At 44.5% G+C, this 23,604-nt stretch overlaps 1 protein-coding gene across 3 annotated transcripts in view; it reads left to right on the top strand.

The window, feature by feature from the left end:
* Positions 1–23,604, top strand: part of Cdyl (chromodomain Y like) — a 136,865-nt gene that overhangs the window by 36,899 nt on the left and 76,362 nt on the right. The window contains exon 2 of one of the 3 annotated variants that reach the window (XM_052156707.1): positions 15,694–15,768. The exons of the other annotated variants lie outside the window; for them this stretch is intronic. Within the exon in view, the coding sequence (XP_052012667.1) occupies positions 15,694–15,768 (75 nt within the window). The remainder of the gene's footprint in view (positions 1–15,693; positions 15,769–23,604) is intronic. 3 annotated transcript variants of the gene reach the window in all.

Raw genomic sequence — 23,604 nt, 5'->3', positions numbered from 1 at the left:
CTGTATGTACTCCACAACCCTGCCCAACAGCATTCATTCTAACTTTCCTTACCTTGGTTGGATGTTTGTCAGTGAAGCACCAGGCTCCCATTAGCCATACTGCATTTCCTTATTTGACCAGTTCTTGTTTGAATGTCAGCTCATATTCTTACGAGAAATAACCTTATTAACTAGATCAAGTTTTAATGAGTGATAACCCATGGACCAAATCCAGTCTGCTTCCTGGTGTTAGAGACAGCTTTTTGGAATAGAGCCTGCCCATCTGTTTGTGTTTGTCTACAGTTGCTTTTAGTACAATGATCAAATCAAGTTCTTTCAGAGAGTGGATGGTCTGTAAGACTGAAAATATTTGCCTTTTCACAAAGTGAGCTTGCTAACTGTTGAATTCTTCTGAGAATAGATATTTATATGAAATTCTGTCTTTAGCTTTACTGAGTAAAGATAGTGTTTTCTAGTTTCCTCTCCTCTTCTGCTTCCTTCAGTGTGGTGATTTCACTCATTCATACAGTTGGGCACACTCCCTAGTCCTTGTATTTATATTGTAGGGCTTCCTACGGTTGGTTGGAATGAAATACTCTTTGGTGGAGCCATATAAAAAGGCATGCCAGATTCAGTGGCCCCTGCTCCCGCCCTTTCCTCCTGCCATTCTGCCAAGGTCTCCACGGTGTCCACCCATTGCTCTCATCTCCTGTCTTGTATAGATCAGCAAATCCATGTGTATGTATCTGGCTGGCATTGCCACAGCGGGGTCGTCAACTGAGTCCTTTTGCAAGTTGCTCTCATCAAGTCTGTCTTGGGAGTCCCTTAGTTCTGGGTGATCATCCTTGCGATGCGGAACTCTCTGGTTGTTCAGATTCCCTCCTAGATACAGGATCCAGAAAGTCTGTTGTGTTGCATGGTTACAAATGGGGCTGCCCTGAGCACCCGTGTGTTCCTGTGCAGTCTTAGATTGTTGGGGGTACGTCTCCAAGATTTGTTCCTAAGTGAGATCCCTGGAGAAATAGAAGTATAAATTGTATGTTGTCAGATTTGTCTCCAGAGGGGTGGGGCCGCTGGAGTTCAGCTTGTCACCAGGTGTTGGGCCTGTTTCCATAGTCTTTGAAACACACCTCACCTCAGTTTTTTTCCCATGACCTTTCCTTGTCAGTTTTTAACTGCTTTCATGTTGGGTATTTTATACTTTTTGTTATCATTTCTTTTGGATATGAACTGCTTGCTTCACATTTTATATTTTTTTCCATTTATTATCAGCTCTTAACAGTCTTCAACTTTTAAGAGTTCTTTGTCAGATACGCCGTGATGATTTTTCTTGCACATATTTTTTCCATGACGACTTTTTGAAAGTGTTTTTTTGAGATAGGGTCTCACGTAGCCAGGCTGGCTTTCAGCTTACCTGGTCTGCCGATCCTCCTGCCTCTGCCTCTTGAATACAGTGGTCACATGTTATCCCTGATTCCTTGTGGGGACTCTGAATTTGATTACGATATGAGTTAGTTTTGCCTTCTTGCCACCTCCCGGTTGCCTCTGTGACAGTGACCCAAGCCATATTTTTCTAACTGTAGATTACACACTCTTCCTCCTGTGTGCACGATGCCTTCCTTGCCCCGCTGAGCAGGACTCAGCTCTAAGGGCGGGTCCCACATGATTTCCCCACTAGAAAAAACTAAGTGCCTCTAATTACCTTCTTAGAAGGTGCTACTTTTAAAAGTCGTTTGATATGCACGCTCTCTGTAATGACTGCCTGTGATCGTGTGGCCAGTACCACTTAATAACAAGTTTCAGATTTAGTCAGTTCCCATGTCTGTATGTAGCGATGAACTATTTGGACCTGAGACGTGGATTTCATGAATTCATTCCACCCAGCATCCAATAAAGCCTGTAAGTTCCCGCGCCAGCTTGAGTGATATCCTAGCTCGTGTGGGCTGTAATAATAAAATGGCATCAGCTGAGTGGCTTATAAATAGCAGAGATTTATTGCTTCTTAGACCTAGGGGCTAGAATTCTAAGTTCTGGGCACCAGCAGGCTTGGTGTCCTGAGCACCTTCTCTGATTCATAGATGGTGCCTTTTTACTGTGTTCTCAAATGTGGAAGGGGCTAGGCAGTTCTCAGGGGTCTCCATGATGATGGCAGGAAGGCTTTCACAGGGGTGGAACTTCCTGACCTAATTACTTTTTAAAGGCCCCACCTCTTAATGCTATCATATTCAGGATTAGGTTTCCTCGTGGTATTTTGGTAGGCAGCGTTCTCACCACAGTAGGCGGCCATTCGTAGCCATTCGGTTGCTGCTAGAGGCTTTCTTTGTACCTAGTGAATTGAAAGGGAGCAAGAGCTATCTATTTATGGCTGGTCACCCGATGGAGACCAGCACAATGGGAACTGGTAATGATTCAGGTGCCCTCACTCAAAGGCCAACCCTGGAGGCTTCTGAGAGTTGGTATTATCCAAGGGACATTCATTCCTGCATGCTCATGAGCCCTTAAGAAGGGTTTCTCCTAGGACTAATTTGAGTATGAGAAGGATAAAGCAGAAGCTATGCAAAAACATTTCTGTGTTAAGTTAGTAGTGTATTGCTTTTTCCTTGCTATGACCAGCTTATTATGATCAAACACATGACAAACAACTCAGTAAAGGAAGGGTTTATTTTGGCTCACCTTTCAGAGGGCGGTGGGCATAGAGTGTATGGAGGGGAAGGCATGGTGGAAGGACTCCGGAAGGAGAGAGCCAGCCGTATGCTCGTGCTCAACTGGCCCACATTCTTCTCATCCTGCAGATTCATTGTATTTTATCATGTCTGTATGTTTGTGTGTGCACATGGACGCAGATACCCACAGAGGCCAGAAGAGGGTGTCCTGTCTGCAGTTGGAGCTACCATTGTGAGCCACCGGATTTGGGTGTTAGGAACTGAACTCCTCTGAAAGAGCAGCAAGTGCACTTAGCCAGCGAGCTGTTTCTGCAGCCCCGCTTTTTTCCCCTTTCATTTAGCCCTGGACCGCAGTCCCGTGGATGGTGCCACCCACGTTCAGGCTTCAGTCGTTAACACACATCCTCTTCTCTTCAGTTAAGCCATTCTGGAAACCCCCTCACAGATACGGCCTGGGTGGTTCCCTTGGTGTTCTCTGAGTCCCATCAAATGGCAGTGGAGATGAACTGTTAAACATCGGAGGAATCATAGGTAAAGCAGAGCAAAAACTTGGTGGAAACAATCGATTTTAATGAAAACAGCATTTGATGTACTGGTGGTTTGTTGGTTTTGTTGTTGTTGCTGTCGTCTTGTTTTTCTTTGTGCCTCTTGCCTATGACCTCACATTCCTTCCAGGCAGCTCCCCACTTGAATCCCTGTTGGTCTCCCGTGGAATTGTCAAGCAAACTTCCTGTAGAGTATCATTTCCCACTGCAGCTTGATTGCCACTCGATTTTGTTGCATCTAATTTATTAACTTCACTGTTCATTTCGGTTTTGCAATAAACAGTTTCTTCTTCAGCAGTCCTCTCCATGTCACTAGAGCGTGTGCGCTGTGTGGGGCACCCATGGAGGGGCAAGATGCCGTGCGGTCCTCCAGACCTGTTGAATCAGAACGTGTGTGCTAGCATGCTGGGAAGACACATTAGTTACACACAGAAAGTGCTCAGTCGGCCAAGGGCAGGACCTGTGCTCCATCCCAAGAAGCCTAGTGAAGGGGGTGGCAAAGTAGAACCTGGGGCGTGCCTGTAACTCTGTTGCTGGTGGTCTCTGGGGTTCAGTGTTGAACAGCTTGGCCTACAGAGTTCAAGGAGAGACCTGGTCTCCAAAAGAGGAAAAGTAGACAGACCACTGAGAACTGTTGGAAACAATGAATAAATCATCTTGGCATTGGAGAAACCAAAAAAACGAGGTAGAAGTAACTTGGTAAAGTAATTCCTTTTGTAAAAAGCGTCGCAGAACCCAAATCAGTCTAGCAGCGCACCAGGGCCAGCATGGCTTCCTTCTTTTTTTTTTTTTTTTTTAAATTGCTGATGTTGGTGATGGCTTTGTCTCTTCCCATTGGTGGGAGCTCTGATTCACAACATGATGGGATTGGTTAATCAGGGAAGAGGGATGTTCAAGAAGTGAATACTTACAGGGGGCGAGATGGATGTTTAACAACCAACAGCCAAGGTTGTTCTGGCCACAGCGTACTTGAATATGATTGTGTATGTGCACACATGCACACACAAAGGGTCTAATCTTGCAGCTTTTCCTGTCAGCCAGATGCTCTTCATTTTGCTCTGGGTTGGCCTGCCTCATCCTTTCCTTCAGTGGCCGCTCCGTCCCTTCTCCTTCTTCTTTTTCTTCTTCCTCTTAGAGGTCGAGTGTGGCAGTGCAATCCCAGGGTGAATCAGATGAACGTACCAGGAGGTAGTCAGATGGAAGGGTGTGTATTAAAGGGTTTGCCAGTTGCCTGCCCAAGTGTGGGATCAGTTTGAGTGTGAAGTTTGTTTTCTGTGGTTATAGCTGTATGTTCCTTATTGTGTATAACATGGGCTTAATTACGGCAACTTTGTAAGTTTTCATCTGAAGTTGGCGAGCTCTCCCCCTGCTATTAAAAAAGTTCTTTTGGCTTTCCTGGAAACTTAGTGTTCTCGGATAGAGATGCTGAGCCGGGTTCTCATGCTAGGAAATGACACTGAATTTCTGCATCATTTTGAGTGAATAGTCTTCTTTGGCTACTGAGCCTCCTCATATTCAAACACAGATGGCATGTCTCTGGGTTTCTTTTTAAGCCCTTTGACGTTTTGTGCCTAGATACATATGTACATATATTTACACACATGTATGTTATGATGTACTTTAATTTACTTTCTATTAGTGCCTTCTTCCTTGGAATTTTATATCCATTGCATTTTGTTGTCTGCTAGGCTGGGGACTTCCAGGAAGGGCTGTTCAGAGGCTTGGTAGATAACGTTGTATGTAGGTACTGAGATTTTACCACTAGGTGAGTGTCTTCCACATGTCTGGAAGATCCTCTTCTGTCCACACGGAGGTTGTTACAGCCTCTGAGAGGGATAAGTAAGTGGCCTTGACTTTGAAGGCAGGCTTTTGCGGTTCCTTGCTTGCTATTATTAGGTCCTCTTAAATATCTAATGTTAGGCTGGTCATGGGTTTCCTAGAACTGCCTGGGGTGCTTTGTACACCGAGGCACCTTTTACTTTTTGGCCACCAAAAGATTCAGTTTGCTCCGCTGTCTGTTTAGGAAGTTGGTTGTGTGTGAGGTATTTCTGTACTGTTCTGGCTTTGCTTTATTGGTGGTTATTACAATCTTACTGCTTGTCTCTCTGTTATGGGAAAATTTGCCCAGAGTTTCTTTCTCAGACTCACAGTAAACAGATTTGTTGACATATTTTGTGTTTGAGTAAAACTGTACGTTCCAGTTATTTTTAACTTATACATTCCGGCAAACTATAGAGAATAAATGTTTCCTAAAAATATTGGACTGACTTTTTATGGAGCGTTTTATAAACAACTGCTTTTATATTTAGTTGATTTTTTTTTTAAGAAGACTTATTTTATTTTCATGTGTATAAAGTGCTTGCATGTATGGATGTGCACTTCGCATGTACCTGGTACCCTTGAAGGTCAGAAAAGGGCATTGTATGCCCTGAAACTAGAGTTATGGATGGTTCTGAGTCACCATGTGAGTGCTAGGGACTGAACCAAACCCCAGTCTTTTGCAAGAACACCAAGTACTCTAACCACTGGGCCATCACTTCATCCTGGAAAGACTTGTAAGTCACTGGCTTGGACTTACTACAGTAGTGGTTCTCAGTCCTCCTTTTTTGTTTGTCTGTTTTTGTTGTTTGTTGTTTTAAGACAGGGTTTCTCTGTGTAGCCCTGGCTGTCCTAGAACTCACTCTGTAGACCAGGCTGGCCTCGAACTCAGAAATCGCCTGCCTCCGCCTCCCAAGTTCTGGGATTAAAGGCTTGCACCACCACCGCCCGGCTTTCTCAGCCTTCCTAACGCTGCTACCTTTTAATACAGTTCCTCATGTCATGGTCCCCCCCATCATAAAATTATTTCATTGCTACTTTATAACTATAACTTTGCTACTGTTATGAATTGCCGTGTATTAAATATCTGTGCTTTACGATGATTTTAGGCCACCCCTGTTAACCAAGGCTAGCGCTAGAGATAGCTCTAGCAGATGTGCCAATTGCCATTCCTGTCAGCCTAAAGGGACTCTCATGCAGACTCATAAATGGGGTCCTGGGTAATGATGTCTCCTCCTAATGCAGGCAGAGTGACGCCAGGAGTACAGTGACTGTCCCCTTTGTAGCATCTCTTGGGCTGTTGGATCACATCGGCTTCATTTCTTCGGGGACTTGGAGTTTGCTTTCTCTCCACCCCAAAGTTGTGTGGTATGCTGTGTGTGCGTGCATGTGTGAGCGTGCGTACTGTACATACTGTCCTAGAATGGTGATGCAGATTACACACCTCTCTCCTTCCTGTGTTGTTGATGGTGGTTGATCCTCAGGACACACAGATAAACAGATCATCTTGGAAAGCAGCTAGCCATAGAGAGATCTGGGTTTCCCATGAGGGGAAATGTACATGCTCCTCCAGTAGGGAGATAGGCATGTGTGTTCTCAGGAGCTGTAGTGGATCTTTGTAGCATTTCTGTGTGACTCAAAAGTGTTTGCTGAAAAGATCCGCATACCCTGTTTACTCTTGTAGAGCCAAGAAAAGATCTTAAAGTTTCTTAAAAAATAAAGTTTGACCAAGAGGTGGCTCTAAAGCTGGGTGTCTTGTTCTGACCTTGGCATTTTAGTGTTGTTTGTGCCAGCTGGTTACCAGGCTTGGTTATTAGTAACCAACTAAACCAGGCTGTGCCCTGAGGTCCCCCAGTGAATTCTGCTCTTTCTGCTCCATCAGGTTCTTGAGGACCCTAGCACACCTTCTCTGGTGTCTTCAGTAAATAAAATGACCCCACACTCACCACACTAGGCGCTCCCTTGAGCAGTGCTCTGCTCTTCCGTCTGCCCAGATGAAGTTATTGTGGTCAAGGAGAAGCTTCAGTGCTGCCTTCTGCAGCTTTTGTATGCCTGAACTTTTGGCAGGCGGGAACAGCAGGTGGCACCCTCTAGTGGTGTAATTTTGAATATCAACCCTTAAGGTCCTGTCTCCAACTGTCCTCATTACCACTGCCACCACCGCCTCTCTGTCAAGACTATGGGGCCTCCTTCCGCATCTCTGCCTCTGCCAATGACCACAGTTCCCTCTTTCGGTGATGTCACTACTGGCCCCAGCTCCGCCTCTTTGAGTTTTCAGTAGCTGGGTGTTCGTTCCTCTGTAGCTGACTGTTGGTCAGCCCCACTCCACCTCTTTAGAGTAAGAAGAAAGCAGGAGAATGGTCGCCCTTTGACTTGGGTAGAAAGAAAGAGTTCAACAGTCAGCAGAGGCTGGGACGAGCTACTGGAAAGAATTGTGGCTGGAGCTGCACTCTGAGGAGTTAGAACTAGCAGCTGCAGTCTTCCTGCAGTTTCCCCAAGGTGTCTGAGATAATTTAAATAGAAGGTACTGCTTGACTGACAGTCCTGCACTTAAGGGAACCAGAACTCCGTGAATCACAGCTGTTAAGTAGAGTCCAGTTGTCCCGCCCACTGACAAGATTTGCTTATATATCCACAGTAAGTGCCACAAGGAGTGCTTACGGTAAGAATGTGTTCATACTAGCACTGTTTTTTTAAGCAGTTTAACAGCAGGTGACACCAGCTACTTGTTCAATGGGAAATGGGTCTCTTATCTGTTTCAGTTCCTCATGACAAGAGACATAATTGATAGGGACACCAGAAGCTGCCTGAGGGGAAACAGGGTCTGTGTGCTGGGTGAGCGCATTGGGAAGTGGTTGAAAATGATGTCCCCAGGTGTTTCAGATACACTTCAACCCTAAAAGCATACCCACAACAGACCGAATGCCACAGTAACACGTCTTCTGAAGTCTGTTACAAATCCAAGGTTTTGCCTCACATCCAGAGTGAAATCTAGAGAGTCAGAATGTTCCTAAATTGTACTCCACATTCTTGAATGTCGATCGTAGTGGGGTCAGCTTATTTTGTATATTCTATCTAGTCTTGCACTAAATTATATTCCTCTTAATGATGGAAGGTGGAATCCCGTCTCACCTCACACTCTTAATCTCCCTCTCACCTCTTCACCTGAGTGCCTGCCAAACTCCCATGGTCCAAGCAGCAGGTCAGAGGTGAAATGTAAACCAGAGGGCAGGGATCACCATGACCGTATGGGAATTCTTTAAAGTGTTCTCGCTTTCCACATGGTATTAAAATGCATGGTTTAGAAAATGTAATGCATATCTCTTTGTGAGTAAAATGAATTTACACTGCTCATTGCAAAATCACAGTCATACCATGGTCTGACTTAATTTTGACTAAGCCATAACCCAAATTTCAGTTGTTGCAACATCTCGTTTGCCACCTGTATTCATTACTTTTCTATTGCTATGATGAAATACCATGACCAAAAGCAATTTAGGAATGATATTTATTTTGGCTTATGGTTCCAGGTGGAGAATCTCTATTAGTTACTTTTCTATTGCAGAGATAAAACACTATGGCCAAGGCAGCTTATAGGAGAACACATGTAATTGGGCTTATGGTTATAAAGGATTAGAGCCCACAATGACATAGTGACAAACAGCAGAGAGCTCACATCTTGATCTACAAGCAGGAAGCCCAAGCACACTAGGAATGGTGTGAGTCTTTTGAAACTTCAAAATCTGTTCCCAGTGACACACCTCCTCCAATAAGACCACATTTCCTAATCCTTCCCAAACAGTTTTGTGTGTGTGTGTGTGTGTGTGTGTGTGTGTGTGTGTGTGTAAGTAAAATACCTCAAAGCGTGTTCCAGTGATATACTTCTTCCAGCATGCTTCCGTAGCCTCCCCCAAATAATGCTGCCAACCGGGGATCGAAGATTCTAAGATAAAAGCCTGTGCTAAACAATTTCATTCAAACTACACAACCAACTTTATTGTTTCCTTATTTAAAAAAATAAATCAACTTATTACTTCACCTTTTAAAAATAAACTCTAGAATTAGAGTGGAGTAATGGACTATCACTCAACAGAAATAAATGTCTAAAATGCATTAAATGAGACAAGGCTCATTTCAATGAAATATAAGTAGCATTTATTGATTAATGACTAGCTTTATGTTAGGTAACATGTGCTGTGCTGGGGGGTGGGGGGATGGGGGGCACACACACATACACACATACACTGCAAAAGATGACCAGCCTTTTTTGTTTTGTTTTGTTTAGTTACCAGTAAATGTAATAATTAAGTTCACATTGGTTTTGGGGAGATCATAATCATGGGGTTAACATTAGACTGTAGTCTTTCTGTCATGGAGGCCATGCTCTGCTCCATGGCCATCAGCTTCATCCAAGACCACGAGGTGACAGAGGCAGCAGCAAACCACAGCAGTGCACATTCCTACGGGTTATGACTGGGAAGGTGTGCTCTGAAGCTTCTCAAGGTGTCCAAGGACAGGCATGCACTCAGGTTCCCCTGTGGGGTTTGTGTTTGTAGTCCTGGATGTCCTGGAACTCACTCTGTGGACCAGGATGGTCCACAGAGATCCACCTGCCTCTGCCTCCCCAGTGCTGGGTTAAAGGCGTGTGCCACCACTGCCTGGTTCAGTTTTAAGCATCAAACTAGCTTTTATTGTTGGTCATGGTGTATAATGTCAATATTGCATAGGATATTAATCCTATTAGTACGGTCAGTTATTTTTATGATTCTATGTGTGAAAACATTTGCTGTCAGATATATGTATGAACTGCCTTAATGAATCCTGGAGCTTTGTTGTCATTCACGATGCCCTTAGGTGAGGAAGCTGGAGTTACCTGTAGTAGATTGTAGCAGCAACACTGCCTCATTCATCTCCCTCATACAAAGGTCAGAGAGTAGAAGTGATAGGAGATTCTGTGAATCAGAGTCCACTTACGAGACTGGATCCCAACTTTGGTCTGATGTTAGAGCAGTCTTAGACATGGCACTTAAAGTTCTGAGAACTTTCTTTTTTAAAATGAATACAATATTCCAAGATTGGCTGGCTCAGTGGTTTAGTATTTATTACTTCAGTATTGTTAGTGATCTCATAAAATAAGCAATGTGAACATTAAGAATTGACTTCAAAGTCAAAGTTTCAATAATTCAATTAAACATACTTAGTTAATTTAATATTAACTTGCCAGTCAGGTGTGACAAGACATATCTTTAATCCCAGCACCTGGAAGACAGAAACAGGTAGATCTCTTTGAATTTGAAGTCAACCTGGTCTGCATAGAGTTTCAGGCTAGTCATAACAACTGTCTAACAACAACAAAAAATAACAGACAAAAACCCATTAATTCCCCTTTGTCTTAACATCTTTAGGTTGCTAGTGACTTCATAAAATCAGCACTGTGAACATCAAGAATTGACCTCAGAATTAATAGGTGGTTAATTTCAGAATTAACAGATAACAGGTGGTTGTGAGCCTCCTGACACCGTTGCTGGAAACTGAACAGATCTTCTGCAAGAGGCCACACACTTACAGGTTAAGCCATCTATCACTCCAGCCACCAAAAAAAATTTGTTTTGTTTTTTTTTAAATCACTTTTACTTCCTAAATCTGGAACTTGTAAAATCGCCGTTACTCATAAAGCTTAAGATTTCTGGGTTGGCCACAGATGCCACCTGTGACTACAAAAGTAGAAACTTCAGCCCACTGTGGGGTTAATGGTTTGTGTGTGCTTTCAGAATTCCACCTTCCTAGAGGATTTGGGACTTTAAACCACTAAGGTCCCCAATGCTCCACCTCTCTGGGTGTAGACGGTGCGTCCCCCGGGGTCCTGCAGACGGGTTGTTCTGCTCCCTTTTTAGACAAGCCACTCGTCTTTCTGTGTCACTGCCAAGCACAGTCTTACACGAGACCCTGACGAAGGTTTTCTTATTATAATTGCTGTTGTTTGGTTAGTTTTGTTTTTGTCTTAGACAAGGTCTCTCTGTGTCACCCAGGGCTCGAGCGTTAGAGCCAAATGCCAGGATTACATGTATGCGCCACCATGCCTGGCAGATACTGGCACTGCTCGTTAAAATGTTTTTAATATGTTAGCAGTAGGAGAGAAGTAAGAATCTAAGTAGTATGGAGGGAGAAACAGGTTGTAATCAATATCACACAAGGAAAAAGCAGCAAGGGACACATGACTCAGTTTGTCCCTTTATATGTTGTTCATCAGCGTGCCTGAAGGAGAAGGTAGTAGCCTGTGCTTCCCTCTGTGTCTGTGTGTCTGTCTGGTGTGTGTGTGGGGGGGGGGAGGGAGAGATTTGTTTGGTTGTATTACCCAATCAGAGGTTGGATAGTCTTAACAGTAGCTGTAGACTGGACAGGCAATGAACCCAGTAGCTGTTTACTCTGGAGGCCTCTGAACGAGAGGGCCAGTGGTACGGTCCCCATCCGAGGCTGAGATGTAGTAGCTCCCTGGAGAGTGGGTGGTAAAAGGCCACATTGAAAGCTGAAGAAGCCAGAGCCAGTGCCATGCAACATCGGATGCACTTGGTAAGAACGGAGCTCTCAGTGCTGCCTGCTTTCCTCCCCACTTTCTTCCATCCAGGCCCGCATTTCAGAATAGCTTTCCCTCTCCACCACGATGGTCCCACATGCCAGTCCTCTCTAGAAATCCCCTTGCAGACAACACCCAATGTGTGCTTCACTAACTAGTCTTAGGTATCTCTTAATCCCAGCCAACATGGACTGTCATAGATGGTTACTGCATTCCTGTGTCTAGTGCCCTACTAGAGATGTGATGGTCCTGTGATGTGTGTATTGTCCTGGGTTTATATACCAAGAGAGTTGTTTTTCTCAGGGGGGAGTGTGGAAGTGAGGAGTGTGCCCTTGGGGTGCAATAATGGGCTGCCACCATGTGTTCCTACCACATCTTTGTGGTGGATGATATAAGAACGAGGCCAGGGTGGTGTAAGTAGTTTGTAAGTAGTAGACACTCCCTTACTGAATGAGTTACACATAAGGTAGGGACGTCATTCTTGAAGATGTGAAACCTGGGATGTGGGTTTATTTTAATTCAGGGATGTAAGAAAGCAGTTGGTTTTAATTTGCCAATTTGCATCAGCATTCATTTCTCATTGGGTGTTGAAAGTACAAATAACTTTATGATGATATGAAAGCAATACATTGTTGATAGAAACTATACTTAAAATCTTGAATTTTGTTTTATTTTCTCCCCCTGGGTAGGTGAGATGAAGCTGTGGTGTTAAGGGGTAATGACCAGTCCACTGTACTGTGTTCAGTACTTCATTTCAGTACTTTATAAAGTAGTCTCTGTGTTAGATGGTTTTGCTCAGTGCCACATCCTTACCACATTGATGGCAGATGAAACAAACTATTTTGTGAGTAGATTGGAGGTGTTACTTATAATTTGTCAGGGTGTAACCTCAGGGGTGAAGGCATATGTTACAGTGGACATATGCAGTGTTCTTATGCATATGAAAAAAAAAAACACAGTAGTGTTTTATCCCCATAAACCTACTACAAGTTAAAAATCATTTAACCTGGTAATTGTATCACTCGTACAGTGGGGAGAAATTACAAACCAAACCATTATAAGCCGGAAGTTTAATTTATCATTTAGATGGAACCTCTGAGAGCAGAAGTGCTAAGAATGTACGTTACATGCTCTCCCAGAATGCATTTTGACCGGTTTGGCTTTTATTGCATTGCCAGACATAATATGAGCCTGTTTGGGAAATTATTGGAAAATAACCAAGGAAGCGTCTATGAAGTTAAGTAATTGCCCACATTAGAAGTCTGGTTATCCTTACTTCATTCATTGCTTTACTGTGTGTCCAGTGACGCCAGGGTGCCCAGTGGCTCTGTTCTCATGAGTCTCCTGAAGTAGGTGTCTGTATGTTTCCGGTCAGTACATGTGAGGTTGGTGGCATCGTGAGCCTCTTCTCCACATCTCATACTTTCCTGTTTGGGGGGGGGGGGTGCTTCTTGATAGGTGGTATGTACAAAGTAATTTCTAGAAAAGAGAAAATATTTTTGGTTTTTTTGTTTTGTTTTGTTTTAATTGCAGTATGGCCTGTTTCAGCAAAAATATTTTCACGAGAACTGTTTTTTTAAGCCTCCATTTAGAATACCTTTGTTCAACAGATAATTTAACAAGACAAAACATTGTCAAATAAATTGCCACTTTCATCCTTTCAAATGGTTGGCTATATTTAGATGCTGTACAATTTTAGCCTTTTTCCAATTAAAAGTGGGAGCTCAAAAAACGTTCTTTCCCATAGCTCTTAATGTTTCAAAGTATACTCTGGCTTTCACGGGCTTTAAAATTCATTTCTTCAGTTCATTACTTGGTTTTATGTTTATTTCATTGTTTACTTGTAAACACTGATTTCAGCAATTGGCATTTGCCAAAGGCTTCAAAAAGTACAAGTGGCATATGTATGTGTGTGTGTGTGTGTGTGTGTGTGTGTACATTCTAGGAATTATTGGCTTCTGAAAACCTTTGTTGAATGTTTTGATGGACTTCCCACTGTTTTAAACAAAGAACAGCTCAGGTTTTAAACGTCTCATCTAAAAGGGTCCAAATCATTTTGTGATACTATGATTGACTTTTCAAAGTAGTCTTTTGAAGGTCTACCAGTGTATGCAGCAAGAAGAGATCATGTACTGTTAAGATGGAGTACTTTTTTTGTTGTACTCGCACGCTCACACACACACACACACACCCCTACACCCCTACTATATTCAACTACCTACCCATCTTCTGTATATATGAGAAAACTTGTGTTTTGTGTGACAATCACAAAACCTAATAATGTTCTGCACTGAAACATTGAGCGTTTAATACTGTGAGATTTTTACCTTGCAGGTCAGGATTCAACAAACCAGTGGGTCAATTTGAAATGCTCTGTGTCACATGTACTGGTCTGCTATGGTGGCCCAAAGATAGTTATTGACGCTATGCAAAAAAGTGTGTGGCTATGCCCAGAGGAATGGAGACCATTCCTTTACCAGCACCAAGATATGAAGTTTACTACTACTAATATTTTATACTTCTTCAATACTTTATAATTCTTTTGGACTTTTCCCAGCCACTGAAAGCTGATGCAAAGTAGCCTTATCCTATGTGCTGTGCCTGGGCAGGAGGCAGGTGGATTTGGCTCAAAGGTTACTGTTCGTCAGCAAAGCACTTGGTTTTCTATTAGAATGTTTTCTACTGGAATGTTCTGGTGTCTTCTACATCTGAGGGGCCATCATATAGTGGCAAGACATTTCTAGAGGAAACAGACACAATTAATCAGAACACGCCATTTAGTAAATGGAAAGTGGGACGTGGCAAGCATGCAAAATGCTGTAGTTGTAAAGATGTAAACGTCACAGCCGTATTTCATATCAATTTTGACTATTCCCATCTTTAAAAGTAGGGAGCCAGGTGGTGGTGGCACATGCCTTTAATCCCCAACACTCAGAGGTGTTCAAAGCCAGCCTGGTCTGTAGAGAGAGTTCCAGGAGAGCCAGGACAATCCTGTCTTGAAAAACAAAAAGGAGGAAAGGAAAGGAAGAAAAAGAAGGAAGAGGGGGTGGGGAGAGAAGTGGGTGTTATACTAGTTTAGATTCTCTCATGGGTCCACTGTGGCACATATGGATAGATATGCAAATTACACAGTGTCTTAGTCAGGGTTTCTATTCCTGCACAAACGTCATGACCAGGAAGCAAGTTAGGGACGAAAGATTTATTCAGCTTACACTTCCATGTTGCTGTTCATCACCAAAGGAAGTCAGGACTGGAACTCAAGCACCGGGTGTCAGAAAGCAGGAGCTGATGCAGAGGCCATGGAGGGATGTTTCTTACTGGCTTGCTTCCCCTGGCTTGCTCAGCTTGCTTTCTTGTAGAACCCAAGACTACCAGCCCAGGGGATGGCACCACCCACAATGGGCCCTTTCCCCTTGATCCCTAATTGAGAAAATGCCCCATAGCTGGATCTCATGGAGGCACTTCCCCATGAAGCTCCTTTATGATAACTCCTATGTCAAGTTGACACACAAAACCAGCCAGTACACAAGTCATCATTAATTTGCTTGAGCAATGAAAATACAATTCTTGTCCACTAGCCTGTATTTAATTTTTTAGGTCATTACTATTACAGTAGCCTATTGCCAAATGAAAGCAACCAAAGCAAAGCATGTATTTAGATCATAAGTGAGACACATGGGAGTCCTCCGTGGTCCCTGCACAGCAGAGTGCTGTCACGTTCTCCCTTTGTGGTGGAGGGTGCTGCATGCGCTGGAGGCACCAGGTGTCAGGAAGAGGCCCAGCATAGGTAGGTGGTTTATTGATGGTTGGCTGCAGGAGCCTGCCAGAGCTCTGTCCACTGCACATGTGAGACATGCTGTGGGCAAGATTAAGATAGAAGATGCGAGACAAACTGGGTACACACTGAATCCACGCTACCTTATTTTAATGCAGTAATGAGTCATAATATGTAATTAAAAATGGAAAGATACAAAGGCCAGCCCAGTTTGGATAATGTGGTAACAGGTGTAAGACAGTCCTCAGCAAATCAAGCAATGAGGTTAGCCTATTTAAATCCATAAGACCACGCGTTTCTGGAGTCTGAATGGTTCTTCTCTTGTTTCAATTTGGTCAGCAAAGTAATGCGGTTCCTGCAACAGTCTCAGCTCCCGAACAAGTGTCCCCTGCAGTTCAAGACGCGGAGACTCAGGTACAATTGTCTCTTCCCTATTTAGTACACAGTACGACTGCCCCTGGGTGTCAGACAGGGTGCTTCACATGTGTCTTCACCCGGTATAATATACTTGGCTTCGGAGAGAAGCTCTGAGTTTCTGGTTCCTGTCTCAGATTTAGGTTCAGTAAGTACTGGCACACCAGAAACTTTAGCCCATCTATTTTTAAAAGGTTTATTTTATCTTTCCATGTCTGTATGCCTAGTGTATGTGCGCGCGCGTGTACGTGTACATGTATCCCATGTGTAAGAGGCCAGAAGCAAATAGCAGATAGATCCCCTAGGTGCTAGAAACTAAACTCAGTTTCCCCTGAAAGAGCAGCAAGCATTCTTAACCCCTGAGCTGCTGCTCCTCCAGCACCACTCCTGTCTTTTATCTAATTACCCATCATTCTCCTTGGTGTTCTCCATGCAGCTGCTGTGGCCCCCACCGTTGTTAAGTGGATTTGTCTGACTTCCACCACATCTGTCTGCCAGCTTAGTAGATGTCACTCTCCACTTTCTCCTGAAGGTGTGCTTGTCGTGTTTTGCTGCTGTTGTGTTCTGCTGCCGTTTCCCTCCAGGCTTCATGTGATTTAGCAGGGTTCACTCTCAGACCATGTCTGTGTTCTTTGCCATGTCCCTGGGACTTGTGAATGTTGATTGAGGGTTATCTGTGGAGTTCAAGGGAGCAGCCTTCCCATTGCTGGAACTTGTGCCCGTGCATCTGAGTCTGTATTGTTTCTTCATGTGACTCCCTGCACAGCTCTGGTTCTGCCTCAGAAACACACTTCCTTCAGAGTCAGCTGGGGTGGAGAGTTTAACTGCAAATTTGCATTTGGGTAGGCCAAAAAAAAAAAAGTCCTCTATGATTCAGTTGTGTTTTAAAACCAAGCAACACCGTCTTGGTCTCTAAAGAGGGTAGAGCAGAGTGCCTCAAATCAAGCCTCTAGTTCTTGAGGGTAAAGGTTGGCTTTGGGAGGCAGGGGTGGTGGTGGTGGTACAGAGGAAGAAGGAGCTCTGTCCTCAGTTCTGTGCCTGTTACACACGATCTGTGATCCATCAGGAGAACACATGATCAAATATGGTCAAGCTTCCGGGACAGCACTTTGGGTTTTTGGTGATTTAAAACAAAGGTTGACATAGGTTCACATATATGAACATAACAGAGGTTCACAGAAATTGGAGTGCTCTCTAACAGGCAATTAAAAATGTTTAGGGTTCCTGATAATAACCTCTCTCCCAATGCTGGCTTGTGCCAGGGTCACTTGCCTTTTTTCACAGAGTGGGAAGGAATGTCCTTTTTTTGAGAAACACATAAACAAGCAGCCATCTGAGAGCAGCACACAGCTTATTTGGAATGTCATCAGCAAGGTTCTTCACAGGCAAGAGTCACAGTGCATTGTGACCAGCCTCCCCGAATGCCCAGTGCAGTGACTGCACTGCACTCTGCCCTTACTTAGTTGTAAGACATAGTGAGTTCTGAGGGTCTTATGTCTCTGTCACCTGGGAAGCCGCCTCTAGCTCCTGAGACTCTCGTCGGTAGCCCCTTCAGCCTCTTGTGAAGCCGAGTCAGAGGGGTGCGGGTCATTGCATATCCCAGATATAAGCTACTCTGGCTTGTTGAAAATAACTTGATCAGACTCCTTAAGCAGTCACCACTGAGTAACACAGCAAACTTTAAAGAGCTGTAATGCATCGGGTGCCAGTTGTCAGCGCTGATACAGTTATTATTGATCAAATGTGGGCTTAATCCCATTTGCCTTAATGATAGCCTTTTTAAGAGCATCCTGGTGGTTTGGGGCACCATCTGTGAAGCTCTTGTCTTCTTCTGTCTTCTTGCCTTTAAGTTCTTGAAGGCAAGGGTTATAAAATAATGGCATTAAGATTGTGTAAAGCACCATTCTATGGTACAGGGATTTCATGATAACGTTGAAGCCTGTTACAAAAACAGGTAATACTGATTTAGCACAGTGAACCTTCATGGAAGTATACATCGCAACTTCCTGCCAAGTACAGGAACTTTTGAGGTTAAAAGAATTATAAGCAGGAAGCTGTGGACAAGACTGTTAGTAGCAGACAGTGTGTTTATATGGTGCTCTTTCCTCCAAGATTCTTAATGGTCTTAGGTATTCTATTCTATGTACTTTGTTAGGAATTAATTGGGGATTGTTATACTGACTTTCTCTGGTGCTTTTGTGCCTAAACATCACCATGTGAAGAATATTCTCAGACTGTTCAGCAGATGAAGCCAGTGTTGCTCTCCACTAGCCGGGTTGCACAGTTAAGTGGTTTTTACTATACTGTGCCTATTACCTGCTAGACCCGTGGCTGGTGGACACGAAGAAAGCAGAGCCCGCATGAATAGGCCTCATAATGTATGGAAGCGACTACATTATTCGTGTGTTGTTACAAGTACTCCACAGTGAGAGAGGATGCGGCTTGAGAGGGAGGATAGTGGCCATGGTTAGAGCAGAAGGCGTGGCAGAGGCAGCTGGCTGAGGAATGGGCCTCTCTGTCCACTTTCTCCTTGCCTGCTCTTCAGCCCAGGACTCTGTTGCCAGGTGTGTTCAGGGTGGGTCTTCTGTTTTCAGTTAAACCTCTGAAACCTGCTCATAGCACGCTTGTAGGTGTCTGTCCAGTGGCTCCAGTCCAGTCCAGCTGACAGTGAACCATCACAACCGTAAAAGAAGATAAAGTTGAAACAGAAGTCACCTAGGCCAGGGATCTGAGGGCCATGTCTCTGCTGCGGCTACACCTGTTATACAGGCTGAATGAGTGCAGGTCAGTCATTTGACTTTAGGATCCACTGTCTCATGCATATGCAGGTAAAAATAAAAATGTCTTGTGTGGGTAAAGGGGAGAGTGTTGTGCAGATGATGCTAATAGCTCACTAATGGCCGTCTTTACTCAGTGTTAGCTTACTGCAGCTCCACTGGAAAGCCCTTAGCCAGGGACCAGCTGTGCAGGTCATCCCCTGACAAATCCAGCAAATATTTATTGAACACGGAGGTCCTGGTCTCTGGGGTTATAACAGAGTTTTAGATAGACAGGGATCTCTTGTCTTGACTCTGATGGAGCTGTGATTTATAGCATTCACATTTTTATGTATTTTATTAAATGCTTCGATTTTTGTGGCTCTTGGCTGGAAAAGTTTATATTTTATTAAAGCTTGTGATAAGAGACTGGTTTTATTTTCCCATTCATTACTCTCTGAACTATTTTTTTTTAAGAGCATTCCTTTTTGATTCCATAAGCATCTTAAATTTAAAACTTAGAAGGAGTTCCTTTCCTTCTAAGAATTGTACAATAGCCCCAGCATTTACAGTGGTACTTAGAACACCAAATGTAATAAACTTTATAATGTGTTAGTGAGCACTAGCAAACTGGGAGAAAAATATGCCATTGCAGCCATATAGTGTGATTGTGAAAACCACACCCTGGAACTTAGCTAGGTCAACAGTGATGCTGTGTGAATGGTGATAAAATGTTCCCAAAGGAGAGTAAGGGAGAGGACTGCAATAACGTGGAGGGTTGGCAGGATAGCTCAGCACCTGCTTTGCCAACCTGATGGCGAGTTCAATGACGGGAGGGCTCAAGAATACCTGTCATTTAAAAAATTCTTTTAATTTGGAAGGACAGGTATCCAAGCGACCAAAATAGCTGTGTCTGAGCATCAAGCACCAAGACTGGTTTATCCTCTGACAGCCAGCACTGTCCATTGACTGACCCATCCTTTAATTTTGTGGTAATTTTGGGTGTGGACTCAACACCTACTTGGCAAGATGGGCAGTCTTTACAGCTGGGCCTTGCCAACACCCCAAAGCCAGAGCGACTGACTCACTTGCTAGAAACAGCCTGAGCCACGTCTGAGCCGTTGTGCTCACTCTGCAGCCTTAGGCTAATTTAGTTTAACTTTCTTTTAATTTAGTTTAGTTTTCTGTCTGAAATGGATAGTAAAATGTTAGTAAGATTCAAGCTGTAGTGTGCATTAGGTCTTAGCGCAGAGCCTGGCCAGAGATCATGGAGGGCCTGGTTTAGCTCTCGTGCACTGTCCTCACAGGTGTGAGCACCCTGCTGGACTAGGTCTGTGTGCAGGGAATGTTCAGCAGGGCGTCTCTGGATATGGTCAGGAAGCAGAGCCTGGCTGTGGTCTGTAGATAAAAAGATCCTTTCTGAAAGGAGCCTTCTATCTCTCCTTTCCTGCTGGTACACTGCACCCACCTGCTTCTGGATAGCTGAATCACTGTATCCTTGCATGTGTTCAGACTCCTGAGTCATGGGAAGTATGTGGCTTCCGGTCTTTAGTCCTTGGTGGGTAGTGAACTGTGGGGTGGGAAGCCCTAAGAGATCAGATTCAAATGGCTGTGATAGCCATGTGCTGGTCACAGTGCAGCATCCCTTTTCTACAGCAGTTGATTTGTTTAGTCAGTCAGTCAGTGAGTCTCATTGATTTTTGGCCTGGCTGGCTCAGTTTCCAGGTCTGTCTCTGATGAACTGGGCTCATCTGATTGATTTCTGATTAACACTGTTAGGAAACTGGGAGTTGGATTTAAAGGCTCAGTGATACTCATGTTGACCTTTCAACAAGAGGTGACACTACTACCAGACCCAGAAGCAGATGATTTTACTGGCAGGGGCTGGTTGATGGGTGTGCAGTCTGCTGTGAAGGGTTGTGTCCTGCTTTGAGTGACACCAGGCACCAGGCAGAAAATGTGTTGCCTCTGTTGGCTATTGAGATGTGAGAGTTTTTGTTCTTTCTATATTTAGTAGGGAAATGTTTTTGTGACGAAGTGTCTTTCAACATTGGAAGTCAGCTATGGTTCTTCCTAAGAAAGGCAGGGCTACTTTTAAACCAGTTTTCAAAGTTCATACAAAAGTTGGTAAGTCAGGATTTAAATTTCCCTGTGTGCATCACTGTGGGCTCACACTGTTATAGGTGTGGAAGGTCTGTCTGCTTCGGTCATGTTGAGCATGTAGCTGTGTGAACCTTTCTGTGGGTTCTTTCATTCTTCTGACACGGCCTGTCGTTGGCTTTTCGGTACATGTAAGGTGGTGCAGGCCTTCCCTGTGCTGCTGAGGAAGGAGGTAGCCGACTGGTAACCACCAAGAACTTGTGAGTGTAGATGTCTTTGTACTTAATGAGTGGTCCACCTAGAACGGTTCCCACATTTCACCCTTAGGTTGCCCAGCTGTTTGCAGCTTGACATAAGCTAGGAAGTTCCTCTGGGAAGAGGAAACTTCAGTTGAGGAGATGAGTCTGTCAGACTGGCCAGTAGGGAAATCTCTGGGGCTATTACTTGATTAATGATTAATGTGGAAGGGGCCAGCCCAGCCCACTGTAGGCAGTGACATCCCTGGGCAGGCTGCCCTGGGCTGTATAAAGAAAGAAGCAGGCTGAATAAGAAGCAAGGTGGTAAGCGGAGTTCCTACCCTGACTTACTTCCTGGTGATCGATGAACTGTACAATAAAATAAACCCTTCTTCCCCCAAGTTGCTTTTGGCTATCGTGTTAATTGAAGCAACAAACTAGGAAATTCCTATAGTAACCCCGAGGATGGGAATTTCCATTGTAAAACAAAGCTGGCAAAACTCAGAGGAGTGGAGAGTGAGTGAGTGTCTGTGTGTGTGTGTGTGTGTGTGTGTGTGTGTGTGTGTGTGAGAGAGAGAGAGAGAGAGAGAGAGAGAGAGAGAGAGAGAGAGAGAGAGAGAGAGAGGAGAGAGGAGAGAATGGGGTGTGTCACACTGAGAATATAGCTCAGTCAAGCTCCCAAAGTGCTAATCTTAGTTCACTGCAAGCTGTCTCCCTGCCCCGCCCTCCACCCCTTGTTTAGTACCAAGGATAGCGCAAAATCCTCTTACCAGTGGCACCACCTCCTTGCCAGCGAGCTGGCCCCTCTTGTAGATTAGGGCTCTAGGGCTCTGCCTCTTGCCCTTCTTCCTATGACAGAAGACCCTTTCGTTGTGCAAAGAGCAGCTCCCACCCTGTGCTCAGGGTGGAACCAGTCCCCTGTTGATATATTGTCTTCAAGCCCACCCCAGGCTTCTCCTCCCATCTGCTCAGTGGTCCAGGACAACTTTCACGGCACCTGTTCCCTTACATGCCTTCTTTCTTATGCCTTGGATCTTGCACTGTTAATGTCTTAGTTTTTCCAAGCACCCAGGCATCCAGTGTCTCTGGGGATTGTTTTGTCTATCCTTCTGGGAAACATGATTATGCTCCTTGTGAACCTGCAGAAGTGCATGTCGCAGGTCTTGGAATGCAGTTCACGGTGCGTGGGAGGCTTGGCCTCTCTTTGCTATGGTCCTTTTCAGTCCACACAGGTGCGCGTGGGCAGGCCAGCTGTTGTTGCCTGAGCTCATCCTCGGGACAGCCTTCCTCAGCCCAGTTAACACTTTATAGGAGACAATACACAACTTGACATTTAGTCATGGATTTGTTCCTAGCAGGTCAGAATTAGAATTTGGGATTCTTCTAATACCCAAAGCCTATATACTACGAAGGGTTTTTTTTTTTTTTTTTGTCATTTTTGGTAGATCAAATGACATGATGTTTGATTACCTGTAGCTGTGTGTGTCCTAAAGTACATGTGCATGTCAGTCTGTCTGTCCACATGCATGTGTGTGCATGCGGGTGTGTGTGTGTGTCCATCCCCTTCCTTTTAGAAGTGTTGTGTGTCACATCTTCTGCTACACTAAGTGTTCTCAAGTGAGGAAATACTAAGCCAGGGAGGATTTTTAGCACAGGGTCATAGACTGCCAGGGGCAGGGAGCAGTGTGCCTCATAGATAGGGGGCATGGTTCTGCCCATCCCAAGAATGTGCCCAGGGCTCCTAAAACACCCCAAACAAATTTCAGCTTGGCCAGCCCTTGTGGCCACCTGCCTCAGTGTAAGGAGTGTAAGGAGCTGTTCCATTAGCTGGGATAGTCTCCTCTCTGGCAGCCATCAGCTGAGGCTGGTGAGAGTCAGGGCTGTGGCTGGGCTCCATCAGCTGCCCTCTTACAAGGTGTGTGAGTAAGGTGCGTGTGAGCTTATTTAGGTGCTGAAGTCTTAGACCTGTTTGTGTCTACACAAAGCTGCTTTAGGATGAAGGAAAGAGCTGTTCCACAGAGTAGCAGTTCCGGTCAAAATGGAGTTTTGTAGAAACTGACACATCTGTTGTAGTCTCAAGTGAAAACTCAGTGTCGGACCCAAAAGTGGAAGGTTCAGTCCTCTGTAATAATACACACCTTTGTGTGTATTAGCAGCTTTCAACCTGTTTGAGCCACGAGCCCTTTTAGGGACCTAATTTTAAAAAGAAGAAAGGAGGAGGGTGGGAAGCCAGACTTTAAACATTGAGGATGAGTTCGAAATGTCCCAGCCCACTGTGCAGACCTGTTAGTACGCATCACGAAGCATCCGTGAGCACCAGCCTTACTGTACAGAAAGCTCCACTCTGGTTCTTTTATGAAAGGGCATCAATTCAGATGGCTTAATGGTACATGTAGGGGTCCGTGCCTACTGTTAGACAGGGCTAACCCTCTGCGTGCAGAGGAGCCAGGCTTTAGAATCTGGCTTTTATCCTGCTTACCACAGTTTCTGATGGGCAGGCATGGTTCTTGGGCTTGCTTTCTACCTGTTGCCAAGAAGGGCAGCTTAGACCTGGCTGTGCTCCGCTTCGGGCAGTCAGGGAGACTTTTGATTGAATTCCTAGTGTACTAAGCTACTGAGGTCTGACCTGCAGCACTCATGTATGGTAGGGGGGTTGTTCCTCCCAGCTTAGTTAGCAAGCACTGTCGTAGTCCCAGCCCAGGTGTGCAGAGCACGTTGGCATGTAGCAGTGAGCTCATCACAGG

Source organism: Apodemus sylvaticus, chromosome 14 (genome assembly GCF_947179515.1).
Source record: "Apodemus sylvaticus chromosome 14, mApoSyl1.1, whole genome shotgun sequence".
NCBI classification, from domain to species: Eukaryota; Metazoa; Chordata; class Mammalia; order Rodentia; family Muridae; genus Apodemus; species Apodemus sylvaticus.
Note: the sequence above shows the minus strand (reverse complement) of the source record. Positions and strands in the feature narration are given on the sequence as shown.